Source organism: Arvicanthis niloticus, chromosome 10 (assembly GCF_011762505.2).
Source record: "Arvicanthis niloticus isolate mArvNil1 chromosome 10, mArvNil1.pat.X, whole genome shotgun sequence".
NCBI lineage: Eukaryota > Metazoa > Chordata > Mammalia > Rodentia > Muridae > Arvicanthis > Arvicanthis niloticus.
In genome coordinates this window covers 54,563,521-54,590,958 of record NC_047667.1, presented here as the reverse complement: position 1 = coordinate 54,590,958, position 27,438 = coordinate 54,563,521, and the positions used below count along the sequence as shown (strand labels likewise).

The 27,438-nt window shown below is 41.4% G+C and overlaps 1 protein-coding gene across 4 annotated transcripts in view; it reads left to right on the top strand.

Annotated features, from left to right (window-relative positions):
- Nucleotides 1-27,438, top strand: part of Pbx1 (PBX homeobox 1) — a 306,940-nt gene that overhangs the window by 255,910 nt on the left and 23,592 nt on the right. For 2 of the 4 annotated variants that reach the window (XM_034513264.2, XM_034513266.2), the window contains one exon: nucleotides 13,578-18,769. The exons of the other annotated variants lie outside the window; for them this stretch is intronic. In XM_034513264.2, the coding sequence (XP_034369155.1) occupies nucleotides 13,578-13,670 (93 nt within the window). In that variant the 3' untranslated portion in view covers nucleotides 13,671-18,769. Of the gene's footprint in view, nucleotides 1-13,577; nucleotides 18,770-27,438 lie in introns of those variants that run through there. 4 annotated transcript variants of the gene reach the window in all.

The following is a 27,438-nucleotide window of genomic DNA, read 5'->3' as shown; positions in this document are numbered from 1 at the left end:
GAGTAAAATTAAGAAAGATAAATAGGGAAAAATATAAGGCAAAAGTTGAAATTTTTTTGAAGCACGAGACAATAAGAAACAGAAGTATGAAATAGAAATACGCTATTCACTTGTAAAGTGACAATGGGACAAAATTGGCAGGAGAGTGATAAAACTGTATTTGGAATACAAAATGAGGGTTAAAAACAATTAATATACACAAGTACTAAAGGGAGACAATAAAAGCAAATAAACCAGGATGGGTGGTTAAATAACCACCATCAGCAAGGACACAAAGGTTCCAAACAACAGACCAAGTAGTAATAAAAATAAAGAAATCATATAAAATAGTAAATTAAAGGACAATTAAAAAACAATAATGATAGAAAATTAACAAGCTAAATTGACACTTATCATTGTATTAATTGCTAACACGGACTTGCTTTTTGATGTGAGGCACTTTATATGCCTTAAGTTACTTAATCCGCATGTACTTTTAAAATATCAATACTTAAAAGATTATAAGCAAAATAGATGTGCATCAGAACAATTCACAAGAAATTTTGTGAAAGCTAGCAAGATGGACCCACAGGTGACAAGCTCCCATTATTTAATGTTTTGTTAGATTTTCATGGCTACCTTACCCAGCATTCTCTTTTTCCCTCCTGAAGTGTCTGGGGCTATATATGTCCATTCTCTTACTGGCCTCAGTAAGGCGGTTCTTTTCTAGAAGCAATCCTCAGTGGTGGAAATCCCAATACTACTTAGACCTTGAGGCAATTAACAAGCCTCTGATGGGTTCAGCTTCAGAACTCGGCTCAGGCTCCTTGGACTGGCTCTAAGCAATCCTAAAATTGGAATGGAGTCCTTTACTGATCTGTACCTGTGTTCTCTCTAAACAATGGATTTTCAAAAAAGGATCATTTTTCTTATGTCCAAAACAAAGTACTCCAGCTCAAGCCTGATACTTAGCATTCAATGAGTGCTTCCTTAAAATGAAGCTAGATCAGAGGTTCTCAACCTTCCTAATGCTGATACTCTTTAGCACTTTATGTGGTCGTGACCCCCAACCATAACGTTATTTTGTTTCTACCTCATAAGTGTGATTTTACTACTGTTATGAATTATAATGTAAATATCTGATAAGCAGGATCTCATGATATAGGACCCCAAGGGGGGTTGCAACCCACAGGTTGAAAATCGCAGGTCTAGATGAAGTTGCTACCACTGTTGGTGTTATTGTAGGGTTGGGTTGGGTTGGGTTGGGTTGGGTTGGGTTGGGTTTTGGTAGAAGTGGTCACCTGGAATCAGATTGTTGAGACTGAATTTTTTTTTTCTGTCTGAAACCTAGACACACATTCATTTGTATAGTCTAGAATGTTTTCCTACCAGAGCTACCTGAGCAAGGCTTTTTCCCTTTGGCCTTTTTCTGTTTGTTTTAGATTTTCCATCTTTGACCTCTTACTTGTTCCTGTAATTGTATCTCTACATGCCACTTCCCTTTCCCCATCTTCCCTGTGCAGGAGGTGATGTCACTGTGGTTTGAATTTGATCCAGGATTCATCCCTTCACCCATTCATTCGTTTAGCAGACATATTCCTATGGTCTCTCACTAAACATTTTTTATGTTGGGTGGGTGTGATGGCAGAAAAGATAAAAAGAGTCCTGGTGCCTCTTCTTTAAGCAGGCTGCCATTCTGTCTTTGTGGATTTCTTTGTTTGAGCTTACTGTTCATGGAAAGGGATAGAAACCAGTCTAAGTTTTCATAGGTTTAAGTGTTTCTTTTTAAAAGAATTCAAAAGTGACACTCTCCTTGGAAGCCAGATCCCCATTCATTCAGCCCTCTCCCAGGTTGGTCACAATCTGTACCACTTTCTTCTCATCCCCGAGCTTTCAAAGTTGGCCACTCACCAGAGATCTATTGGGGGTGTAGACTTTCCTTTATACACTTTGTTTAAATCTTGAATATACTTTTTTTCTTTTTCTTCTTTTTTTTCTGACTACAAATGAATAGTTAGTGCTGAAAATTAGAGAAAACAAAAAATAACCCAGAATAAAATTACCACTTACTTTCAGCACTTCAGTCTTCCAACACTTTGTGTGTATGTTTTTATGTGGGTGTACAAGAGTTACCTGTCATTTTGTAACCTACTTATTTTCCCAAAAATATGTTATGAATACTTTTCCATATTATTAAACATTCTTCTCAAACATAACTTTAAATAGTTGCGTAGGAACATGTTATAGGGCAGGTCCACAATTTTTTAGTATTATTAATAACGCAGCAGTAGACTTCCTGGTTTAGAAAATACAACACATGTTTTCTGTTATTTCCTTGGATAAATTTCTAGAAAAAAAATGGTGACATCAAAGGATAAGAAGATGGCTAAGGCCTTTGTAATAATGTATTGTAAGCTTGTATTCTGGAAGTTTCTATTATGTTGTAGTTCCTACTAGCAATTTATAACTAGAATTTCCCCCACACCCTCAACAATAATGCCCAGCAGCTTTTCAGATTTTGTGAGCTGTTTTGCTTTAATTTGTACATTTTTATTAGTGTTGAAGTTAGACTTTTTTTTCATGTTTACTGACCTTTTATGTGTTCTTGAAATGTTCATTTCTTTCCCTCCCTAACTTCAAAGGACTTTTGTACTATACAGATATTAACTTCTGAACTTAGCTAACACTTCAAGGACAGTTATGTTTCCAAATGAAGGAGACAAGTTCAGAATGAGACCCTATGTCTTTTCCTCTCTTTGGGATCTTGAGAGGGAAAAGGAGGGTTGAACACTGGCCTCCCAGGAGTCTGGGGTAACTTGACATCTTTCATATTTCTGACCTATTTAAAAAATCAATTCAGTATTGTAAGATCAAACATAAAAATTATCCAAAGGAACCTAAAGATAGGTATTAAATATAGATTAAATATCTTCAAAGATATTTCTATTTTTGACACCTATTTGACTAAGTCAAATAAGTTACTTCTCTCCTTGCCTAGTTCATAGCCCAGTTGAAGAAATAGAAACTGCATGTGTTTAAAGTCTTTTTTTTTTATTATTATTATGACTTTTGCTAGATTTAGGTCAAGGAAGTTCTCCTTTGAGAGACTTGTTGCTTTTCTTATGTCAGTTTCTAGATCAGCCGCCATATGTGTTCTTTGACCATCAGTAAGTAGCATGCTTTTCTAGACTCCTGAGCTCAGACAGCTTGCCTTCTCTTTCCATAGTACAGCATCTAGAAAGGCCAAGGCAGATTCCTCATCCATCAGGACAGCTGGACAATTTCCACTGCAAAAATTGCTGTAATTAACTAAAGGGGGTTGGGTGGGATGTGATTTAAGAAGCTCAACCACTTTATACTTAGATGCGGACCTCAGAATACAAATAGATACCTATGGTATCTATGGACTATACCAAGTAAAGCTCCTGAACTTGAAATTGTTGCATCCATGCATTATTTCAAGCCCTTGCTCTCATTTCAACAGTAAACAGAATTTTCTTATAACGACAACAACATCTACTGTAAGTGCATTGGGCACAATAGTGCCTAATGTCCCTCCACACTGTCTGCCTGCTTCTTCCCTCTCTCCCTCTCAGCTTCCCACTATATCCCGCCCCCACCCCTCTGTTAGCTGTAATGACCCTGCAAACACTAAATGGCATTTGAGTGCATTAAGCAGCAGCCTCTCCAGTGACATAGCAATTACCGCTCTGAAATAGATTTGGTGCGTCACAGAAGATAAGGGTTTTGAAAGTTTCTGTTGTGATTATAGCCTGTAACTCCCACAAATAATAGGCTTCAAAATAAGAGGCTGCCAGCGAAGCCTTTGTGGCTTTGTCTCAGTGATGGCACGTAAATTGCTATTAATGTCCTAAGTGTACTTGAATATGCCAGTCTTTGGGATGTGGAGTTGGCTCAGTGTCTCTCTTTACTCGGCATGTCATTGTTGGTCTGATAATCTGGGGTAATTGCTGTCTCTTGGATGGTCAGAAAAGTGTAAGAGGTTTAGCTTCCTGCATGACAGTAAATAGCCTCAAGATTTACAGAACCAGGCACGTTCACAGACTAGGCTGTGTTTGTGTGTCCCATGCTTAGTCACCACCATCACAGCAATGTGTACCTTGTGTCTGTGTATACCCTGAGTAGATGATACACATGGCAGCCAAAGCCAAGCAAAATCAAAGGTTATGAAAATGAAATGAAGAATACCGTTCAATATGGGATCGCCCAATTGGATCATTTATCGCAAGAGTTTTAAAAAAGTGTGTTTTGTTTGATTTATCTAGACTGGACTATATCAGTAAACATTGTCTTACATACCTACTTTTTTCCATTATAGCTGTGTGTGTTTGTGTGTGAATGAGGTTCTTAGGGCGTCATGAGTAATTTTTAAGCCTATTTTAGTGACACTGGAACATCAGGAAATGTGGAAAGTGTGTATGGTTTTTGACTACTGTATTGATATGTGTGTGGGGGGAGGGAAGATTCTTTGAATGTTGTGAGTAATTTCTGAACCTGTGGCACTTAAACATGAAATGTTGAAAGTGTGTATGGGTTTTTTTTGACTACTGTATTGATGTGTGTATGTGCGTGTGCGTGTGCGTGTGCGTGTGTGTGTGTGTGTGTGTGTGTGTGTGTGTGTTGGTTTGTGTACCTTTGAGGTAGAGGATATTTACTCAGATATAAATAGAATTCTCTTCATCAAGGCATCTCTATTTGGCTGAATCAAGCTGAGTTTAGTTTTCTTTGCCAGAAGATCAGGATAATCTTTGAAAAGTTAAATAAGAACTAAGTTTCAAGTTTTATTCCTCTGCTTACTATATAGTTAGACTCAGGACCCCTGTGCATCTATGGGGCATTGAAACATTTTGTGCAATGGTTGTACTTTTAATAGGGGTGAGAGAGCAATTCATCCTAGTCCTGAAACTGTACACTGCCTCACATCCCGTGCGAGCCACAGAGTACTGCAGCTGGCTTCAGCCTCTGTCTACTGTGTCTTATGTAGCAGTATTAATTCTGGGCCTTCATGATGGATGAATTTAGGGGAAAAAAGTCACTAGAGAGCACAAAGCAGATCACCTCTGAGTGCCAACTCTAAATGGTGACTTTACATTGTCTTCTAGCCCCAGCTCCTGGTGTCTGAAGCACTGAGTATCCCATAATGGGGACTAAGTTTGGTCAATTTAGTGTCCTCTCCTGAGGAGTTAGAATGAGATCCCATTGATCTCTGTGTCAATGCCAATATGTATTTGTTGTCTAGAGTGAACAAATTACCTATCGCACATAGTTTTGCAGCCAGGGTCTCTCTCATCTTCTTAGGGTCAGGATACTAGCGAAGTTTTCAGAGTACCAGCTCTTCATTCATTCAACACAAATGCTTACTGAGAAGCTACCGCATTAGACAGGTTCCTTGCCTTCAAATGGCTTCTTGTTGCATTATTTACCACTTCACTAAGGAGAAATGTCAAAGCAAGCCCTCCATGGAGTCTTCAAGTCTAGTGATCAAGTTTTCCGTATCCTCAGCCTTATATTGCCTACCTAAGCCCCACCTTCTGGCCACCTTTGCATTCCACAGAGCCTTTGGCTAGAGGTTTCTTTCTGACTGAGAGTCTCTTTGTTCCACTCTCTTACTTCTCTGTGTTCTGTTCAGCTTCAGACTGACTTTCCAGAAGTGTCCATGACATCCTTGTATACTATTCTGACCTGGCACCACTTAGGACAATCTAGGCACTCTCTCTGTCTCCCCCTCTCCCCCCCCCCCCCCCCCCGCCTATCTATCTATCTATCTATCTATCTATCTATCTATCTATGTGTGTGTATATATATATATATATATATATATATATATATATATATATTCCCATATCCTAAGATGGAAACTGGATGGGGGGGGTCTCATCCCTGAAAAGAGAAAAGATAAGGAAGCATACCCAGTAGGGACCATTAGGGACTATGTTTACAATTTTAGAGTTTTCACAAGACTCAAAGTGTTGACCTAGGAACTGTCTGGATTCCAGATAAGAAATGTACCTTCTCCTTGACTCTTTCCGAATACTGCCACTTCTTGAAATGGTATGTGAGGCCCTGTACTACACCCTTCTCAACTGTTCTCCCTGGAAACAAAGTACCATCATGTAAATCTTAATCATAGCAAACTGTTTGAATAAGCCGTCTCCTTGGTAGCAATTTAGTAGTAAGGAAAAGGTTGCAGCCTGCATTCAGAGTTTACCCAGACACTAGACCCACTTCTGCTTGGTATTTTGAATGCATTTCAAATGTACTTCTCTGCTTCCATATACTCAGACTGAACTGTTGAGCTCAGAAACCTGATCTTCCTGTATCTTCCCTTGATGGGGAATGTATGCTATGGAATCCCCACATGTTTATTTCATGTTCCCTTCAGGATACATCTATCACAATTTGTGATGTGTCAGACACTGTGGTAGGCTCTTTGGAGTCAGAGACATTACACGGCCTGGCTCCTGTGCTTTGGCATATAAAGAGTCTTGTTAAAGAACACATGTGATGTGGTGGTATAGGTGGGGTGACCAGGTGTTTACAGAGCTTTGAAGAGCCTGGTGCAGAAATGGACATCGCCAAGGAACCAAGTTGCAAGGGTAATTAAACTCAGCCTTGCAAAAAGCTTCTACATAAGTAGATATCACTGGATGCTTGAGAGTGCTGTATTCAAGGAGAAAGAAGTAGAACAGCTCTGTTGTGGGAATCCCTAAGTAGCCTGAGACAGTTGAAGTAGTAAATGAGAGTGTTGGCTTGGGAATAAACACAATCAAAGATGCTATAGACTCGATGAGGACAGTGACCCTCATCTTGAAGCCAAATGGAAAGTCTCGAAAGGTTTACCCTGGGCAGTGATATGATCAAAATTACATTTTCAAGAGATCCCTTTGGGGGCAACCAGAGATAAGCTTGGAGGAATGCCAGGCTAAGCCCAGATCTGTTTCCCATTGTAAATTTTCCCGGGAAATTTTAAACTAGAGGATGACCCCTGGGGGACTTTCCAGTCACATTTGTACCACATTTTGACATTCCGAAGCCTCTCTTGGTAAGCGCTGGCAAGGTTATCTTGGGAAAGCACAGTAGGAAAACATAGTTCTTCTAGCTTGATAGAAAAACAGCAAATGACATCATGTGTAGTGGCACATACCTATAATACCAACACTTGAGAACCAGAGGCTGGAGGATCACAATTTCAAAGCCAGCCTGAACTACACAGTGGAACTCTGTCCATATTAGAGAGGAGGCAGAGAGGGAGGAGGAGGAAGAGAAAGCCGTAGAAGAGGCAAAGAAGAAAGAGATGGAGGTAATAAGAGAGAATAGGATTGTGGATCTAAGGTGTAGCTTCCATGTGAACTGAAGTGTCTGGGATAAGGAGGAGCTGTGTGTGTGTGTGTGTGTGTGTGTGTGTGTGTGTGTGTGTGTGTGTGTGTGTGTTTAACCCACATGTGCCCAGAGGAGAAGACAGGATACATCCATGGTTTTTGTTTTGCTTCCTCGTTGGCCCACCAGCCAGGCTGATTGAAGGCCTGAAGCACGTACACCTCGTCGTCCATGCTGAAGGCATCTCTGATAATGGCATCTGGCCCGTATGCAGATCTAGCTCAACTTGGTGCTGACATCAGCCAGTTTGTGGCACCTCAGCGTATTTCTGGGTTGCAAATGAGAGTTTCTTAGTGCCAGGCTCGCTCGGGCTGTCAAATCAGGTGATGAATTCTCTGTATCACCAGCGCGCTGCTAAGGTAAGCGCATAGGACGAGTGGGAAGGAAAGGAGATGGGACAGGAACCGCTCACAGCCCAGCAGCCTAAAGGCCCAGCAAAAGCCAGAAAGAAGCAGCTGCCTGCCAGCCCCTGTTCTGGTTCGAGAAAAGTGGCAGAGAAGAAAGAAATTGAGGCTCATGGATTTTTCCAGCCTGCCACTGCCCCAGGCTTATTCTGGGAGCTCATTCCCCGCTCTCTCTCTCTCTTCAGACAGCCATGCTTGGTCTTTAGGTATGCTTCTAGAAAAATCTATTCTTGAGTGACCCATAGAATAAAGAGTCACTTTTGTTTCAAGCATTTCCATTCCCACGCCCCTAATATCTTTCATTTGTGTTTTGAAGATCTCTATCTTTTTTCCCTCACATTGGGAACCTGATACATTTAGTTCCAATTTTTATCCTGTTACCTTTCTCCTCTATAAGGTTCTAGGTTCAATCTATCCGGTTACCTTTGGCTTCCCTGGGTGAAACTAAAAGTAAGATTGGGTCTTGCTTCTCTACCCCATGCAAATGGCTCTTCCAAGAAGAATGTTTTCAGAAATGAAAAAGGCTAAGTCCTCAAGGGTGGTTCCTGAAGTGGGCACTGTGAAGTGTTGTCCATTATGAAGGACAGCGTAAATCAGACAGGAAAGTCGGGGTGCAGAGAAAACATAGTCTTAGCTTCTGTCTCCCTCCCACGGCTGCTAATGAAAGCATCCTTTCCTCTCACTACGTGCAGATAATAAATACACAAAGGCAGAGCTTTCTGCTTAATATTCACCCGTAGTCAGGGAAGAGGGAAAGAATTGCTCCCGAGGGTTAACGTGGCAGTAAGCGAGGTCAGCTGTTTCCCAAGATGGTAGGGCCTCTGAAGGTCTTACTTACGTTAAAGCTGGAACGTTACCTCGGAAGCAGCTTGAGTGATTTACGGTAAAGACAGTGCAGTTGGGTTTGGTTTGCTTGCAGTTTCTGAGCTAGCCATTCCAGCCACCAGAACAGCGGGCAGTCCTTCACTGTACAAAACACTTCTAGGGAAGGAAATTCTCCCAGATCTCATGGCATCACGTGAAAGTGCCTTATAACGTGCTTTTCTCTGTCTGTCTTGAGCCTCCTATGCTACTGTTTCCTACATTTGGCAAGAAGCAGGAGATCCTCATTGGTATATCCTTGGGTAAGGTGATCAGCTATACATCCTTGGGTAAAATGATCAGCTGTACATTCTTTGATTCAGGCCACAAGGCTTTCCTGGAATATGAACTTGGGACTAATGTGGAAGAATCTTGCCCTGGGATGGTGATTGCCAAATCTAAGGGGTGTGTGTGTGTGTGTGCCCGTTCTTTGGGCTTCCGGATAGAAGAGGAGTTAGGAGGTTGTTTGTTTGGTTTGGTTTGTTATAAAACTAGAAGGTTTGTTGTATGTACTTACAAATTCCATGTATTCTCTTTCACTGGTCCAATTAGCATATGCAAAATGTTTGTTTTGATTTTTGATTGAAGGAAACTTATCCACCATCTCAGAGTTCCCTGTACCCCTGACATCTTGTACTGGTTTGAGAAAGTCTAATTTTTAAGAAAAGAAGGTAAAAGTCTAGATGTTTGATAAATTCCAGCTCAGAGAGAATCCGGAGAAGCCTCCCAGTATTTCTGTGCATTATGGAATGCCAGATCTTCCTGTAAAGATACAGCATGGCTAATGTTCTCTCCTGAACACTTCATCAGGAGCCTCACTTATGACTGTTTTGATGGAATTATAGCATGGTTAAGTGAGGTGGTGGTGGTCATCTCAAATTCCCCTGTGCCCTGTGCCATGATAAAGATGCTAGCTTTCTTGGGATTTTTTTTCTCTACCTGACTTTTACCAGGTCAGTATTAAGGTAACTTTCTCCCAACCCCCGGCACTTTCCTCTATCTCGTAGAGTTGTACTCTATTTATCTTTTATCACTTTCTCCTAAGATCTCATACAGCCCAATCAGCACACACACAAATGCCTGCCTACTCCCCTCTAGCCCCATGCACACCACAACATATTTGCCTGCCTGCCTGCCTATCTATCTATCTATCTATCTATCTACCTATCTATCATCTATCTATCATCTATCTATCAAAATATCAAGGAAACATACACATATGAAATTACTAAGATAGACAGATATCAAAGTGCTAACAGTAATTATCTCAGAGTAGTAGATTATGGGTGTTAAATACTTTGCTTTTTAAGCTTGTCTATTTTTAAAATATTATTGATAAGCTTACCCTTTTTTCCCCAAGGAAAAAGATGAATGCCATTAAAAGATTTTCTTGTAGAAAAAGCAATAAATTTAGTCACTGTGCCTAGCAAGCCTCAAATGACACAAAAATATATATGCCCTTAGTTGGGTGGGAAAGCTGAGGCACCTTCTCCCCATGACAACCTGTGCTAGGAATTTGAATTAATTCATAAATAGAATTAATTCTATTTCTGATTTGGATTATGCTGCTGAGTTTTTGTCCCTAGAACATTGAATGGTATTCTCATTGTGCCTTCACTGTTCTCAGTAAAATGTCCTAATATATACAAGTGGAAGAAGCCTTCTAGCACAGAAGGCAATGAGAAGAATCATCTGATGGATTAAAGAGCTAGAGGCTAGAGCTCAGAGCAGTTGTTCATGGACCAGAATTTGGGGAGGCATGTTCTTCTTGGCACTGCCTGGAATAAGCCACTTGGCATTTTCCTTCTTAGGGATTTGATAAAAACCTACTCTAGACTAAAATGACTGAAGGAAACTGTTTTTGAATGAAAAAAAAAAATAAGGCTTTGCTGGGAAAGTTGAATCATCACTCAGTGAGCCAACGGCAAAGGAAGTCAAGTCAAGGAAAGGGGTCAGAGAAGGAGCTGGCTTCAAAAGTCAGGAGGCCTGTATTCTGTCTAGGCCATGGACCTGAAAGCTTTTCTCTTGCGTCTCAGCCACTTTGTGACTGAGAGGTAACCAGGTACTCGTTCACATCCAATGTGCAGACATTCTGTCTTCTGCTTACTATGGATTTTCCAGTAGTAGTGTGGTGGTCCCTTATAGGTGTGAATTATAATGAACTGTGAATAGTAATGTCCAGAATTTTTAATAAAATGAGAGAACAGATGATAGAAACTGTTTTTACCAGGAATCCCTAAGACATGGTTTTTTTTTTTTTTGTCTTACCATTTCCAGAGTTGAGATAAATTACTTTTAAGAACACAGTGATTGGGAAAGGAGACTCATTTTAGTGCAGTGACCTCAGAGATCTCAAACATATCAATCATGAATTAACTGTCATAGAAAAACCACTCCTGAACTCTCTCAGTCTAGAGTGTTTAGTGAAAAGACTGTCCATTCCACAAACCCTTCAGAACCGTTCCTTGGTTGGGGCCTCCTGCCTGGTACAAATAGCCTCCAGAGGCCCTGCCAAGCTCACAGTCTCCCATCTCACTACCACTCTGATGCATCCCACAGTGGTAGCCATGATGTTTCATTTGTGTCCCCTTCTCAATGTTCACATGAAAGCTCATCTCCTATACAGAGTACATTAGTTCCTGGTGTGCCAGCAAGACATAATACTGTTCTCATGGAAGTCCTCACCTGCTATTGTGTTTGTTTGATTTTTTTTATAGGTGAAAAAAAATTGTACAATATATTCTGATCATGCTTTCCCCTCTCAACTTCTCCCAGATCTTCCCCACCTCCCTACAAACAAGTGTCTCTCTCTCTCTCTCTCTCTCTCTCTCTCTCTCTCTCTCTCTCTCTCTCTCTCTCTCTCTGTGTGTGTGTGTGTGTGTGTCTCATACACACACACAAATGAGAAGCCAAAATACAACCAAAAGACTAATACAACAGTGTGTGTGTGTGTGTGTGTGTGTGTGTGTGTGTGTGTGTGTGTGTGTGTGTAAGAGTCTACAAAAGTGTAGTGTTGACCATCTACTGCTAAGAATGTTATCTACCCTTAAGTGGGTAGATACCCAGTGATCCTCCACTGGAGAAGACTAATTTTTTCTTTGCAAGTAGGTACCAATTGTAGATAGCTTCTTTGTTAGGGATAAGGAGCCACTATCTATTTCCCTCACTCAGTGCTGGGGCCCTCTCTGGCTTGAGCCTGTACAGCCCTGTGGGTACTGTATTGTCTCTGTTCATTCCTATTTGTACCAGTCCTGCTGTTTCTGGTGGACTCTGCTTTCTTGATGCTACCACATCTGACTTTTACAATCTTTCCATCTCGTCTTTCACATAGGGCTTAGAGCCTTAAGGGGGAGCATTTGATGAAATCATCCCATTTAGGGCTGAGGGTTCCAAAATCTCTCACTGTCCAAGTTGTGGCTCTGTGTGATGGTTCCTGTCTTCTACAAGAAGAAGCTTCTCTGATGATGAATGAGCAAGACACTGATCTATAGGTATAGAAGAATGTCATTAGGAGTCATTCTATTGTTATGTTTCTTAAGCAAAACAATAGTATCTGCTTCTCCCCTAACCCTATGGCTTACTGGGTCTCAGATTCTTGGCCACCCCAACAGTGTCAGGCATGTGTTCCGTCTCATGGAGTAGGCCTTAAATCCAATCAGAGTGATTGGTTACTCTCACTTTCGCTCCACTATTGTACTGCAGATCTTGTATGCAGGTCACTAATGTAGATCACAGGTTTTGTAGCTGGATTGATAATTTTCTTTATCCTCTGGTAACATGCATAGTACCTTCCAGTACCGTGAACACTAGGCAGTGGGTGTAAAGCCCCTAGTTAGTCACCAGCTCAATTTCTCTGTGTTCAATGAGATATATAAGGGTTGTCTTTATCTACAGGGCCTTATCATCAGTTTGGGGAGAACAATAAATATCCTTGGCAACAGCCTGAGATGTTTCGGGGTTTTTATGGGGTCTCTTGGACCAATGACTCAAGTAGATATAATCCAACCTTGGCACTTGAGGTTTTCCTTGGTGGCATAGATGTCTAGTTGGGCCATTTTCTCCCCCAGGGTGACTCCATTTGTATTTTTTAATATATGTATATATTTTAGGAAGTTTCTTTAGTTTCAGGTTTCCATATGGTCCCTCAAATGGCCTTTAATGTTACTTGTCCCTTCCCATAGTCCCCCTTTTTCTCTCTTCCACCCCTCTCCTATTTAGTCCTCCCTTTCCAGTCCTCCCTCTTCTCTCTTCATAACAATATATTCTGCTAAGTACATTAGTTCCCAGTGTTCCAACAAGGCACAGTATTGTCCTCATGGAAGCTCTGGCCTTCTTAACAACAGGCTCAACAGTTGATCAGGCTCTGTCTTGATGGTCTTGTCTTAGCCTCTTCCTTGAATACATGAACTATACCCACTCATCACTACATGCCAAATTGATTCTAGACCCTTCCATAGAACAGGACCTGGTATCCCATAAACACTCAGGACATAAGCGCTAAATTGAACTAAAGAAAACAAGCCAGTCTTCTTATTCTTCACAGGGAAAAACCAAAGCCAGACATGTTTAGGTACTTTATCCACATCAATGGCTAACTTGTAGCCAAGATTAAAACCAAAATAAGTTTCTCATGTCTCCTGACTAGAAGGCAGCTATCACTTCATAGATGGCTGGGACTGAATCACAGACTCTTGGAGAAATACAAGCACATCACATAAGTGGGAGGTATCAGCTTTGGATCCAAAGGCTCACCGGGAGGATGAACTCGTCTGAGTGTGGGGGGAATATTATCATCTGCAACCCTATGAGCCCATTTTATGGGTGTCCCCATGTGCCAGGTGCCAGTCCCTTCCACAAGTTGCCTCATTGTCATTGTCTGCTCAAAAAGGCCACCTGATCACAGAGGACTGACTTCTCTCCCTTTTTCCCTTCTAGGCTAATGGAGGTTGGCAGGATGCTACTACCCCTTCATCAGTGACCTCCCCTACAGAAGGCCCTGGCAGTGTTCACTCTGATACCTCCAACTGATCTCCCAGCAATCGCATCCCGGCTGACCCTGTGCCGCAGTTGGGGCAGGGGCAGGAGGGAGGGTTTCTCTCCCAACGCTGAAGCGGTCAGACTGGAGGTCGAAGCAATCAGCAAACACAATAAGAGTCTCCTTCTCTTCTCTTCTTTGGGATGCTATATCAGCCAATCTGGACACTTCTTTATACTCTCTTCCCTTTTTTTCTGGGTAGAAGCCACCCTTCCCTGCTTCCAGCTATCAGACTGGTTTCTGTCATCTTCCCTGGCCCCTGCTCTCTGTTATAGACCCCCCCAGTTCCTGCCCTCTATTATTTCACTGAAGGATTTTTTTCCCACAATTAGAGGAATTTAAAAAGGAAAGCCGAATTACAAAGAAAACAATAAACGCATTTGTATGTTTTCATGCTGGTGGTTTGAGGAGCCAAATTTACCTCACTAGGAGCCCTCATCCCTACGCTGACAGGCGATCCTTCTGTCTCCCTTGTTAATCTCACTACCTCTTAGCAGGAATACACCACACTGCCCTACTCATTCCAGGCTACTCTGTCTCCATTTTCCCCCTTCTTTCTGGGAACAATCCTAATTTCTTCCTCTTCTTTCTGGCCCCAGGTGTTTGTTGGGGACTGCCATAACTGGGCTTCTAAAGGTTCCACATGTCCTAGTGTAGCTCCATCAGGTTGAGTCCTAGGCAGGAAGTCTGGTAGGTGAGGGCACAAGGAACAGCAAAGGCAGGACTCCTATCAGCTTTCTCATCCTCTTAGAAACAGCTCTTGGTCTTAAAGGCACACTCTATGGAGACCATTCAACCGTTCAATGTTCAGAACCTCAGGCAAGTCTGAGAGAGGCATCCTGATGAGGGTGTCTATAAAGAGTGAAGGCTCTCATCCTGAAAGGATTCACTGTCCCTTCTTAGACACACACTCACACACATAACACACAGGTGGACACATGCACAACATCTCAGCTTTACTTGGCAGGATGCTACTAGCCTTTCATCAGTGACCTCCCCTACAGAAGGTCCTGGCAACATTTACCCTGATACCTCCCAGATGGTCTCCCAACAATCCAATCTTGTACAAATACGTACATTGGCAATCATAGTACTCTATCTGGTGAACCTGAGAGAAAAGCAGTATGTGGCTGGGGCATCTAGAACCTAGTAACATGTATTTACCACAGTAGGACGTACAGGACTTTGTTAGCATGCAAGTCAGGATTCAAGTGTAAACTGTCTTCATTCCTTCCACATCTGGAGCTCTTAGGGAGCCACACACAGGACTTCCAATGCCTATGATAGATTTGGATGCTTTGTTTGTGTTTTTATTATATTATCTTTTTGAAATATTATAGTAAACCATGGTCTTGGTTCTGGAATTTTCCTCCAGAGAGGAGAATTGTGTAAGTATATGGTTAACTTTTACTAATTAATTTGAAGACATAAGAATCCTAGAGTAAGGATGATGAATTTTTTTGTTGTTGTTGAGATAATCACAGTGATCTATCTATATGTCAAGCAGTTGACAGAAAAATCACAGTTGCTAGAAAGGTAGTCTTGCTTTTGACATGAGCTTAAGTTCTCCAGATGGTTCTGCCAGCCGTAAAGATGGCAACTTTGCCATTAGATTAAGTAGCAAGTGGTCAGATATCTTTGGGGCCTCATGCCCTTCCTCTGTAAAATGAAAATTGTTATGTTTGACTCACCAAGGGACTTGTAAGAGGCCCAAGGAACAGGTTTTGTTTATATTTAATCTCCAGGTCAATCAATGGTCAGAGAAAACAGTGTTCCTATGATGAACATTTCTTGCTAGGACAGAACAATACATGGTTTTCTTATTCTAATTTCTGCTTGTTATCAGTACCTTGATGCCATCCCCATAATGACAGAGTGTTTCAGAAGCTTTCTGCTCTGATTCAGTTTTGGTCTGTTTGTCTTAGGATAGAGAAGAGATTCAAAACTAGAGGAGTAGAACCCGCTTTTATTAGTTTCAACTCGAATCCAATTATGAGGCCTTGCAAGTCCTTGTCCTTATTACAACTCTTCTGCTTCAGGGACTCCCAGGAAGAAGTACAAGAGCTTGAGGGCTGAGAAACGAGCCTACAGCACCATACACATTCTACACGCAGTGCTTTGTGTGTGTTTGGAGCGGTAGGGTGTGTATACTGAGAAACCTGAGGGGACTGAGTATTTGAAGATAATGCAGAATGGGATTATTTGGCAAATGAAAATTTGTCTAGCTGACCCAAGTCACTAGAAAGACTGTCATCAAACCTGTGCCATGCTCAGAATGGGTGCCTAGAAGGGATATATATATATATATATATATATATATATATATATATATATATATATATCAGTGCTCATTGTCTTTGTGGCAGGAATATATTGAAACCACTCACAAAGCATAGTTGGATCACATCACTTCACATGGAGCAAATTATAAGAATTGCTGAAGGGTTCTCTTGGAAACAAGAGTGACCCCAGCTCTGGATCAAACACACAAAGGAACATTCGTGGATCATGCCACACAGCAGTGCCTCCCTCACAGAATGCCTCTCTCCAGGCAGTAGTTGTGCTGAGAGTCTCACCAAGCACTTCATTAGGCCTCCTGTAGGTCAAACACTTAGCCAGTAGTCTGCCCTCCATGCCCACTGGCACCTCCAACATGGCAGCCACCAGATCTCTGTTGTCAAGCAAGGCTAGGGAAAACTGGCAGCCTCCAGATAGAAGTGGAAAGAGTGTGCCTCTAGAATCTCAGCTCCCTAGGATTTCAGGTCAGGTCAATGCTACAGACCCTCCAAAAACTGTGCCCCACGATTTCTTCACAGTCTCTAAGTACAAGTGGGAGTGCTGTTTCCCATGGCAACGATTCCCTTCTGAGAGATGGTAGCAGACCTTGAGGTGGCCACTGTGTGACTTGTTTATCATTGCCTCTTCCTGCTGGAGTAAAGTGGACTCCTGGGTAGCTGTTGAGTCTACAGGCACCTTCTCTCCCCCTTCCTTCCCTGTGGTAGTAGTACTTAATTATTATTATTTTGGTTGCTTTTTCTCACACCTATCTTCGCTTCTTTCTTCCTCCTCTTTATTTTTTTTTCTGCCCAGAAAAACCTGACTTCGATACCAAAAAAAGATAAAACTACAGAAACTCAAATTTAAAAAAAAAGAAAAAAAAATCTTAGGAAAAAAAGAAAAAGAAAAAAAACTCAACAATTCTTTCAGCTTTATTAACATTTTCCATTGTTTCTTGCGACTTGTGTCTCGTTCTTTGTAGTATTGATGATGAACATTTGATAATGAATGTTCTTGTATATTCAGATAAAGAAAAAAAAACCAAAAAAGCGGTCTGAATTTAATAGTGTTTATAATAAAAAAAAAATTAAAAAATGACCCTCATAGCACGCAAAACAGGAAGGGGAAGTGTCCCTTCTCTCTGTGACAATACACATCATTCCTGCATATGTTTTTTAACACCAAACTACCTATGTTCCTCATTTCTCCCATTTCTCTTTTTTATTTTCTTGCATTTGTGAATTAGTTCAAGAATGCTAGAAAAGTGTCAAGGTGTGTACATCCATTTCTTCTTTCACAATGTTTAAAAGTGACCGTAATTCATTTTGTAAACTAAAAAAAAAAAAGGAAAAAAAAAAGAAAAAAAGAAAAAAAAGTTGGAATAGTGACATAATAGGTTCAACCTAACACATTATGTTTATTAATTTTGAAACCCAGAAATGAATTCTTCTCTTTATTCCTGCTCTTAAAAATACAAAAAACCCGCAAGTTTTGTTTTGTGTTCTTTTTTGGTTTTGTTTATTTGAGGGGAGGGTGCTCCTTTTTCCGCTGTTGGGTTTGTGGGTCTTGCTGGGTTTGTTCCTTACATATGTATTCAGGGTGATGTGAAAAGAGGTAGCTGGGAGAGAAGGCTGCTTCCATATTCTGCTTTGTTCCAGTCAATGTTAAAACCAACAATAAAGCCCATGGCCACATGTCCCTGCTTTTCTACATGCCCAGGGTGCATACTTTGTAATCCCTGAGATAATGAGGCAGGGATTTCCTTCCTTAAATACTCGAGAGTCTGTCCAGGGGATTTCTCACATTGGAAAGAAAGGCTTTTGTTGATTCTGAATGTCCCAATCAAGGGCTTTCTTTCTCCCTGTTTAACATCAACAGTCCACAAGAATGCTTCCAACAGGACAGGCTCTTTCTCCAGGCAGAACTCCAAAGGCGGTACTGCCATGGAAGCCACCCTTACCCAGTAGAGTACATCCGTGAAGCAATCCCTGGGCCCATCTTCTTAGGATCCAGAATCCCGAATTCTGGGTGCAGTGTGGGTGATGTGAGGAGCCAGGGTCAAGGCTGCAATTTGAATGTTAAATAAGAAGCTATGATCTGTGCACTTGTTGCTAACCTCCCGTGAGGTTAACTCTTTAAATTGCCAGGTGGGCTTCATCAGAACGTTGTATTAGTCATAGGGAAAAAGAAAGGCATATGGTTGGACAGACATTCAGTTTTGGACATTGCTCATTCAAACATTCAGGTGTTCAAAAAGCAGACAGAATTCCAGCCAGATACATGAAGAAGAGCGTGAGTAGAGGAACTCAGCTGTAGGAAGCAGTCTACCTGGAGACAGCTTAGCTCTTGTTTCTATGTCCTGAGAGATGAAAGACACCCTTTTCACGTCACCTTTGTGGTTTCCAGCCTAGCTCAAAGCTTTCTGGAAACTTTTATCTTATTTTTATTTTTTTGTAAACTACTTCTTTCCCTTTCATTAAAATAAATAAAACATTGAATGTTTTCCCCTCTTTCTCTATTTCTTCTTCCCTTTGGGGGTTTCATTTTGAAGTGTGTTCCTTTGGTTGTTGGTTTTATCTCCCCCTCCCCTTTTTTTCCTTATTATTGAGAGTATAAACCTGCAAAGCTCGGCTCTACTTTGGTTTTGAAAGTTTAAGCTTTTCTGCTTCTGTGCGAGCACAGGCCTCTGTCCCCTTGGATTCCAGCTGAACTTTTGTGTTCTCTGATGATACTAACACAATGTAGGTTTTACAGTCTCCTAATTTGTACTGGTAATGCAGATTCCAAATAAATAGTTTCTTTTGTTGCAAAAATATATATATACACACTTGTATTTTGTGCAGATTTCTTCATATGTGCTGGCAACTTCTCGTCCCTAAATGGGCCAGGGTTACTATCACTTGTGCTTTAAATTATGGTACCTACTCAGCCGAAGACTGGGCTACCAGCTTCACAGAGGATGGAAGGGAGGGTGGGAGGGTGGGAGGGAGGGAGAGAGGGAGGGAGGGATAATAAATCAACTGGACTGAAGGAGAGAGTAACTCATTTGCTTCCTAAGTCATGACTATTTACCCAGTGGTTTTTTTTATTAACTGGAATGGTCTGGTCATAAGGGAAATTGTCATTCTCAAGAGATGTTTTTCAAAGGAAAGAATCCAGGTTATGAGTAATACTTGTGGACTCTCCAAAATATTCTAGATGTCACTCCAGTAATCTGCTAAACTGCAATCATTTATGTCTACTGTCCCATTGAAGCATTCAGCCTGATAGTTTGTCTATATTCATCGGGCCTCTGGCCTAGGTTACCATCTGTTAGTTAGTATTTCCAGAACATGTCCCTGCCTTCAACACCATGTTTCTCTATTTGGAGAGGGATGGGTTTACTTGCCTATCTTCCTCTGACAGATTGTCCCACCAAAAACACAGTTCTAAACAAGCATACCTTTTTCATTTTTATGCTTTACATCTCCAAGGAAGGCAGTTGAAAGTTGAGGTAGTACCATATGCCCACCCTATCCCAATCATGACTCCAATCAACAAAAGTAGAAGCAGTGGGAATTAAATTTTCATATTTTCTATTGAACAAACTGAGTGTCAATGACCTTGGAAGAATAAAGCTATCCATAAAGGATTTTAAAAATATTTCCAGAGGCCAAAAGTCTCAGGTTCTTTCTTCAAATTTAAGCATAGAATCACGTGTGTGTGTGTGTGTGTGTGTGTGTGTGTGTGTGTGTGTGTGTGTGTGTGTGAAAGGCAGACTCAAAGTTCTTTCCCAATTATTTGGAGACCTCTGGGTCTGATTCACCCACACAGCGCATTCATTAGAATTCACTGGAGCCATACAGAACTACAGGAAGGAGTAAGCCAAAAATATGCAATGCCTCAAGTACAAATCAAATATATTTCCCACTATGCAATAATTTAAGACATGTTCTGGTGATGGTACCTTCTCCCAATATTGTGACCTAGGGATCCAGCTCATCGCCCACATGTGTTATCTACCATACCTAGTAAGCAGGAAGAAAGGGCTTAACCATTTCTTGAAAACCTTGACCAAGATTTGCATTTAGGTTTCTAAGTCTAAGGTCTAAGGATAATAGTGGGAGCCTAAAAAACTATTCCCTAGCTAGGCAGCCACTTCCTCATAATAACTCCACATGATACCTTTTTGAATGGTTGGCCAAGTGGCCAAAAGTAAAAACAAAAGACAAATCTATATGCCTGTGTCATTGAATAGACACATACCAAGTAAAAATATGGCTAGCTACCATTCTAGACAAGGCTGCATTATCCATAATGCAGCTGTAAAGGTTGAGAAATGGGCCAGGAGTCACCTAAGAGACTGTAGGCTGTGACCTAGTTCATTCATGCTGGAATCGAACATCTTACACTATATAATCTATAAATACCAATATCATACTGCTCATTGTTCTGAATGGGCACAGAGCTGGCAGATTGGGTGTCTTGGAGGGGCTGGTTATGGACAGCACCTCCTTCATGGATTCACCCCCACCCCCCGGCCTGTTCTGTAAAAGCCACAGTATCATTTTAAATGCTTTTCACTCCTGATTGAGCTTCACCTCAAATACCTTGCCTCATATAAAAGGCATAGTCCAGCATGGACTACAGAGTTGACATACACCACTTAGACCATAGCAGATCTAAACTGGGAAATCAGGTGTTGTACTCACTCTCATAATCCATACAGTCTTACATATCCTACAGTTCAACCAGTTTCCACCTTAGAAGAAGAAATGCGGCTAAAATATTAATGGCATATCTCTTTGGTAGACAAAATATGGTCTCTGCATTAGAGTTATTTTGTGAGATGTGGCGCAAGGCTCAGTTCAATGGGTGAACCCAAGAAGCTTAGGATTAAACTTGCCCTCTGAGCACAGGCAGGACCAGAGGGAAGAATGGCACTATGGAGCAAGGGTTTCTTGTTATTCTTCCATAAAACTAAGCTGTGTACAACACCATGAAAGTGCAGTAGAGGCTGCTATGTCTAGAGGGTTGTAATCTGTGGCTTCTCACCCAGGTAGACTTTCTTGATCTTCAGTGGTTTTGGGAAATGGAGAAAGAAAAATCATAAAAGATTGCTACAAAAGTATTGGCCAGGGAGGGTGTCATGCTTTGGAGAACCACTGTTTCTGTCTTATCTTCCTGGGACCCTGTCAAGGCCTAACTCAGATGGCTTTGGGTAGATCTGGTAGACCAATCACTAATGTTTGGGTTTTACTCTTCCCTAAGCCAAAGTCACTCCCCTACTCCCTCACTACCCAGCCAAATTTCTAATGGAGTTCAGCAGTTACTAACATGCATTCCTTCATAGCATAAAAGGTCTGAAGTGCTGCTATGTATTCAAATATGAATCTTTTATTAATGAGTACCAAGAGAGAAATTAAAGTTCAAAATAAAGTCTTTCTTCCCTTACAAATTAAAATCCAAAAGGATGTTGATTCACAGCTCCATCCTCTCTGGTTTCCTATTGCACTCATTATGCACAAGTGCATTCATACTCCACTGCCACAACTGGGGTTTAGGGCCTTCCTTCCTTCAATGCTCAGCTAATCTAACCTTGAATCCCTCTAGCATTCCCCCCTTTTTTCCCTAGAAATCAACTTGCAAAGCATATGAATTGTATCCTTAGACCAGCTTTATCTATGAAACTGAAAAAACACCAGTTGAATCCTAGCTCCAATTGCAAAATGAGTAGAGTGTCACCTGACTATTGGTAATGAATGATCTTAGTTGTGCTTTAATAATTTGATAAAAAACAAGAAAAGAGAGAGTCCATGGAAAAAAGTAAAAGTAAACTCTTCTTTTAGTCTTGCAGTACCAGTTGCCTGGTATCAACTGTCGTGTTGAAAAAAAAAAAAGCCACCAACAAGAGGTTAATCTTGCACTTGGCTTTCTGTATCCTCAGGGAAACAACCCAACCTATGCATTCTGCTCCCTCTCTCTGAGTACAACATTTGAAATATTCATGCCTTTATGAAAAATTCAGCAATGTAGAAGTGGGTCCCCTCTAGTCCACAGGCCGACTTGAGGTTCCCTTCCTCCCCCAGCATTCATACACATTGAAAATTTCACACAGTTTCTATTTCCTGTTAAGCCCTGCACCCCCACCCTCAGGTCACTATACCTCTGTGACTTTTGCTTCTTCTTTTTCTGTGATCCTTCTGCCCTGCCCCCTGGCTCAGCTAGAATCGGCTGCCAATTGCTGAGCACAAGACCTCCATACACTGCAGGGCAGTCAGATGTACCCTAAGCACAAACCACCCACAGAGCCTCACCTTCCCTCAGCTCTGTGGGCCTAAGCCAGACTGACAGGGCCTGTTCCATCTCCACAGAAACAAACTGTCCTGACATTTACTCTTAACAATCCTTTCCTGGTTTTCCCTGCTTCTTGGAAGCACGCTTGAAACATTTCAAATACTCTGGCCACCTTCTTTCCCTAGTCTCTTCTCTTCTGTCTCTTGTTAGAGCTTCTTTTGTCTGCTCTTGGGCCTAGACATTTGTTTCCCTACCATAGTTTCCTAAACTATATTTTGAATTCCCCCACCCAAATTCAAAGCTTTTGCTGTATCAAATTCATCTTGCTTAGCTTTACTGCCTCAAATTCCACAATGCTTTCCCAGACTCAGCCACCTAAACCCCAGCAGGATTCCTGCAATGGCTTCTTCTCCATCAGGATCCCTCCAAAAGGCCCCATCTCTGGGCTTATGCCTTTAGAACACATGGCTCATCAATTTCCCTTCACACAGAAATAGCATTAAGAGAATTCACTAATAATCTTGAATGTCTCACTCTGCTTTCCTCAGTTACTCCTCTCATGTGAATCTGCATTTTCTGCAAATGCCCAGGGCCCCTTTCTAAGTCACTCAGGAGAACATCTTTGGGTGCACTCTCCAGCATCTTCCTACCTGCTGCATCGGTGCATTCCGGATTCCTTCCGGTATTGTCTCCATGGTGTGTGCTCACTGGGCACCTAACAGCCACATCAAACTGACTTAAGTGCCAGGTCTACTACTGTCATTCAGGACCTTCCTGACACCACTTCTAAAACCAAATGAGAGCTTTTCTACACCAACAACTACTCCAGCATCAGGGAGGCACCTTAAAGCTCATATCAAAGCTGATATTAGTTATTTGGAGGAGGGTTAGGACTCAGTGGGGCTCAATCCCACAGACTATCTGCATGACAGGATTTGTATGCAACTGTCATGTCTGATCAAGAGCCGTAACTAGGTTGCAATCCCCTCTTTAAGTTGGGTAATTTGCTAAAACAGCTACGGTACCAATTCCATCTATATGTCCCCCTTTGCCATTAAAGGATATAAATGAACAACCAGATGAGAGGTACAGAGGTTACATGGAAGGGTCCCAAGGGCACATCATTTTGTTCCCATAGAGTCAGCATGTACCTCCCCTGCACATGGATATATATGTTCATCAGCTCAGTCCCCATTGTTTAGAGGCTTTTAAGGTTTGGTTGCAGAGGCATGAGTGACTAAATCACAGATCACTGGTGGTTAATACAGAGCTGGAAGGGACAAAGCTGAAAGTTTCAAACTTCAAGTCAGCCTTGGTCTTTTACGACCTGCTCCATTCTGAAGCTACCTATTAGATTGTTGACAGTCCTTTCCTTAGATGAAAGCAGGAACTCTCAAGGAATCCAGCTGCCCTGAGTGAAGGGTGATACAAGTTGAGTGCCTCTAACCCAAAGATCTGGAATCCAATGTACTCCGGCATATGGCGATTGTGAACACCAATATGATAACGCAGTGCGACGCTCTCCACCTGGCCCCCTGCAATGGTTAGCACTGAAAATATACAGAATTATTTACAGGCTATAAGTGTGCAATGTATCTGAAACATAAATGAGTTATATGTGTAAAATTTGATCTCCTTCCAAATGTGTCTCATTATATCTAAAAAATAAAATTAAAAAGGTATTTCAAAATCTGAACAAAAATGCAAAGCTGATACTGGGCATATCAGACAAGGGATATTCACCCTGTGTGTGCTTCCCGTTTTATCACTAGGGTATATGGCCTTTGATAGATTGCTTAATCTCTCTGTGTCTCCATTTCCTTCACAATGAGATATCGTTAAAGCCAGTATCTACCTCATAGGGCTCCTGGAAGGATTAAATGAGTTAATACATGAAAAGAACTCAGAGCAATACCTGTCAAACAGTAAAGGTGAAAGATGGGTTCTTTATTAGTGCCATTCCTCCGATATATTTCACTGCACGTTGTCATCCTTGAACTATTAGCAATTAGAATAGCCTCGCCGTTCCTGCTTCTACTGAAAAGAAATATTAGCTATGATTATCGCTTTTCCTCCTTCCCTTCCTCCCCCATGTGCCTCCCGTTTCTTCTCCCCCTCCTTCCCCCTCTGCCCTCCTCTTTCTCCATCTGTCTCTTCTCCCAATCTTTCTAGCTGACTGCTAAGATATCCCCACTATCATTTCTCTGCTCCGTGTGTCCTCCCTCATTTCTCCTTGACTTCTGCATGGCTTCTATTTTGATCACAAAATTGCAAATTTATTTTTTTAAAAAAATTATTGATCCCATTTTCTTCTGAAAAACCTAGGTGAATCTGATTCTTAGTCTCAGTGTGTGCCTTTTAGAGGCCTTTCATAGCCCTGAATTTGTAGAAATATACTCCCGTTAACCATAGAGTAAGTGAGCATGTAGGATACAGAGCAGCCTTTATTCTTTTGTGTCAGGAAACACCCTTCCACTTCCATCTACCCATCTACCCCCACACACCCAGGTGACAATGTTGAGAACAAATCTATGTTCCTAAGATGCATACCTCTCCTACAATGCTAACCTAACATTCCCATGTTAAGAGTTGCAGGTCTCACATGTTTCCTACATAGATTCTGTGTTTCTATCAAAGAAAACAGGAGAATTTACAATGACTGAAATATTTGATACACCCATGATTTGAACAGTCTAAAAGGTGACATGAATAACTAATCGAAGTTAAAAAAAAAAGAAACAAACAAAAAACCCCTATGTCCTAACCAAATGGTAACATGAAATATTCTGACTTACCAGACATTTCCAGTTCTTATATATTAAGAAAAGTTTCTATTCTTCAAATTCTTCAAACAAATAACTGACTTCATGCTTCAGAGTCAGACAGGCAGAGTTGGTCTAGTATAAAACTACAAAGTCACTAAAATATGTGCTGCATAATATGAATGAATCCCTATATCCTCTTACTGCTTCTTTCTGGGCCTTCTTATTACTAAGGTGGGAGAGATTTTACTACAGGGAGAAAAGATGTGCACAATATCTCAATATGTAAAATCTCCCCTCAGGTGAAACTGCTCTCCGAGTGCTAGCATTTGGGTTGATTTGCAAACCCGCCAAGTCCCTCTACCTTACCTGGGAGGTTGGGGATCTGTAGCTTCTTACCAGTCCATATGAGAAGCAGCAGCCTCATGGGAATCACATCTCCCAACAAAGCAAGCACTGAGGGCTTCTGTGGAAGCCTGGTCTGAACCAGCCTCCAGGAACTTCTAAGGACAGACCAGGGTACAGGCCTTGGGAGGCTTTGCCTTCATGTTCACACTGCTAACTATGCAGGACTCTCTGCACCTGATTCTGCATTAACCACCCATCCTCTACACTCAACTTTACTACAGTCATATCACTGTGCCTTGACCTTCAATGATATAAAATCAAATATTTTATATGTGCCTACTTTATTCTAAATTATTATATTCCCTACTCAAGACTTTCCTTATCAATAGCAAGATCTCTGCTGAGGATTTGAAGTTCCCTGGGCTGGTACCTCAGGAGACTGTTGCTTAAGACATTGTGGTCATCAGACAGACACCTGTCTTGTATACCTACCTTGCACTTCTTCATTGAGCAAGCTTGTAGTGACTACATCCCAGGTACCAAAAGATGCTTTCCATTCCCAGAAGATAGAAGATTAGGTCAAGGCATCCTGAAGACAGAGCAAAAGTCAACTATAACTTCTCCAGTCTTGGGATGAATGCAACTCTACTTGTCCATGTAGAAGTTTGAGGAAGAATTTAAAACCTTACATCCATTAAGAGAGACACAAACTAAAAGGAAACAGAATTAAGTTGAAATTATGGGAACAGCTGTGGGTTTAAATAAGAGCATTCTTATAGTTGGAAGGCTTGAGATAATCTATTAAGGGACAGAGAAAATGCTATGATTAGAATATTTCAAATGCCATTGAAAGTTGGAAGGATCCAAGACTGGAACCTACAATATTCAAAAGTAACACAAAGTAACGATAGTAGCGAATGGTCCCAAACGGAACTCTCTCTACACTGGGAATGCAGTTAAGCCACCATTCTCCAGGTCACACAGGAATTCATTTCCACCCATTTCCAACTCTGCTAGTTGGGGTGCTAAGAGAAAGAAGAGGTTCAGAGAAAGCATGGAGCAAATGTGAAATAAACTACCATAGTCTGACATCAGAGTTCTGTAAGAGCAGTTCCACATACACACTTTTAAAGGTTAAGCGTGTGGTTTCTTTAAAATATTTAGGTTACTGAGACGATGGGGCAGTAGCTCAGTTGGTAAAGGACTTGTCACACAAGCATGAGAGGCTGAGTTCAGTTACCCAAAAGAAGCCAGGCACAACGGTGTACATTTGTAGTATCACTACTAGGGAGGCAGACAAGTAGATCCCTGGTGTCAATGCCCATCTATCCTACCCCATCAGTAAGTTACAGGCTAAAGGACACCCTGGATAAAAATATGAGGCAGACACCCATTGAAGAAGACACCTTTGTCTCCATGTGCATATGTGGATGTACAGTTACATTCACACACACACACACACACACACACACACACACACAAATTGCAAAAAGATCTCATGTCATAAGTAATTTATGATTTTGTATTCAGCTGCATTCACAGGTGACCTCAGCCACAAACCTGACACTGTTAGAGCACTTGATTCAGTTTTCTGTTGCAATGGAGCTTCGATTCCACTGGGAAGGAAAGCATAAAGAGAAGAGTGAACCAAAAGGCAGAAGGATAAGGAAGGTAGGCAGGGGCAGTGTGATGAGCCAAGACAAGGACATCCTGAACACTGGATGAGAGGGCAGTTTTGAACAAATGCTGCAAGACACCAGCGCAAGCCACTAAGATAACTAAGATTATTCCAGAAAGAAAGAATATTCCATGACAGGATGTGAGGCTGGACAATACCTAAGAAATTTGAGGAATTTCAAAATGTCTAGCTCAGTGAGGAGAAAGAGATTAGGAGCTATTGCAATCGGCAAACCTGGGAGGTCATAGCCTTCTGAGCCCTTTAACGTTAGACATGGGGGTTGTCTTAGGGTTTCTATTGCTGCACAAAACATCATGACCAAGATGCAAGTTGGGGAGGAAAGAGTTTATTCAGCTTACACTTCAATATTGCTGTTTATCACCAATGACAGTCAGGACTGGAACTTCAAGCAGGTCAGGA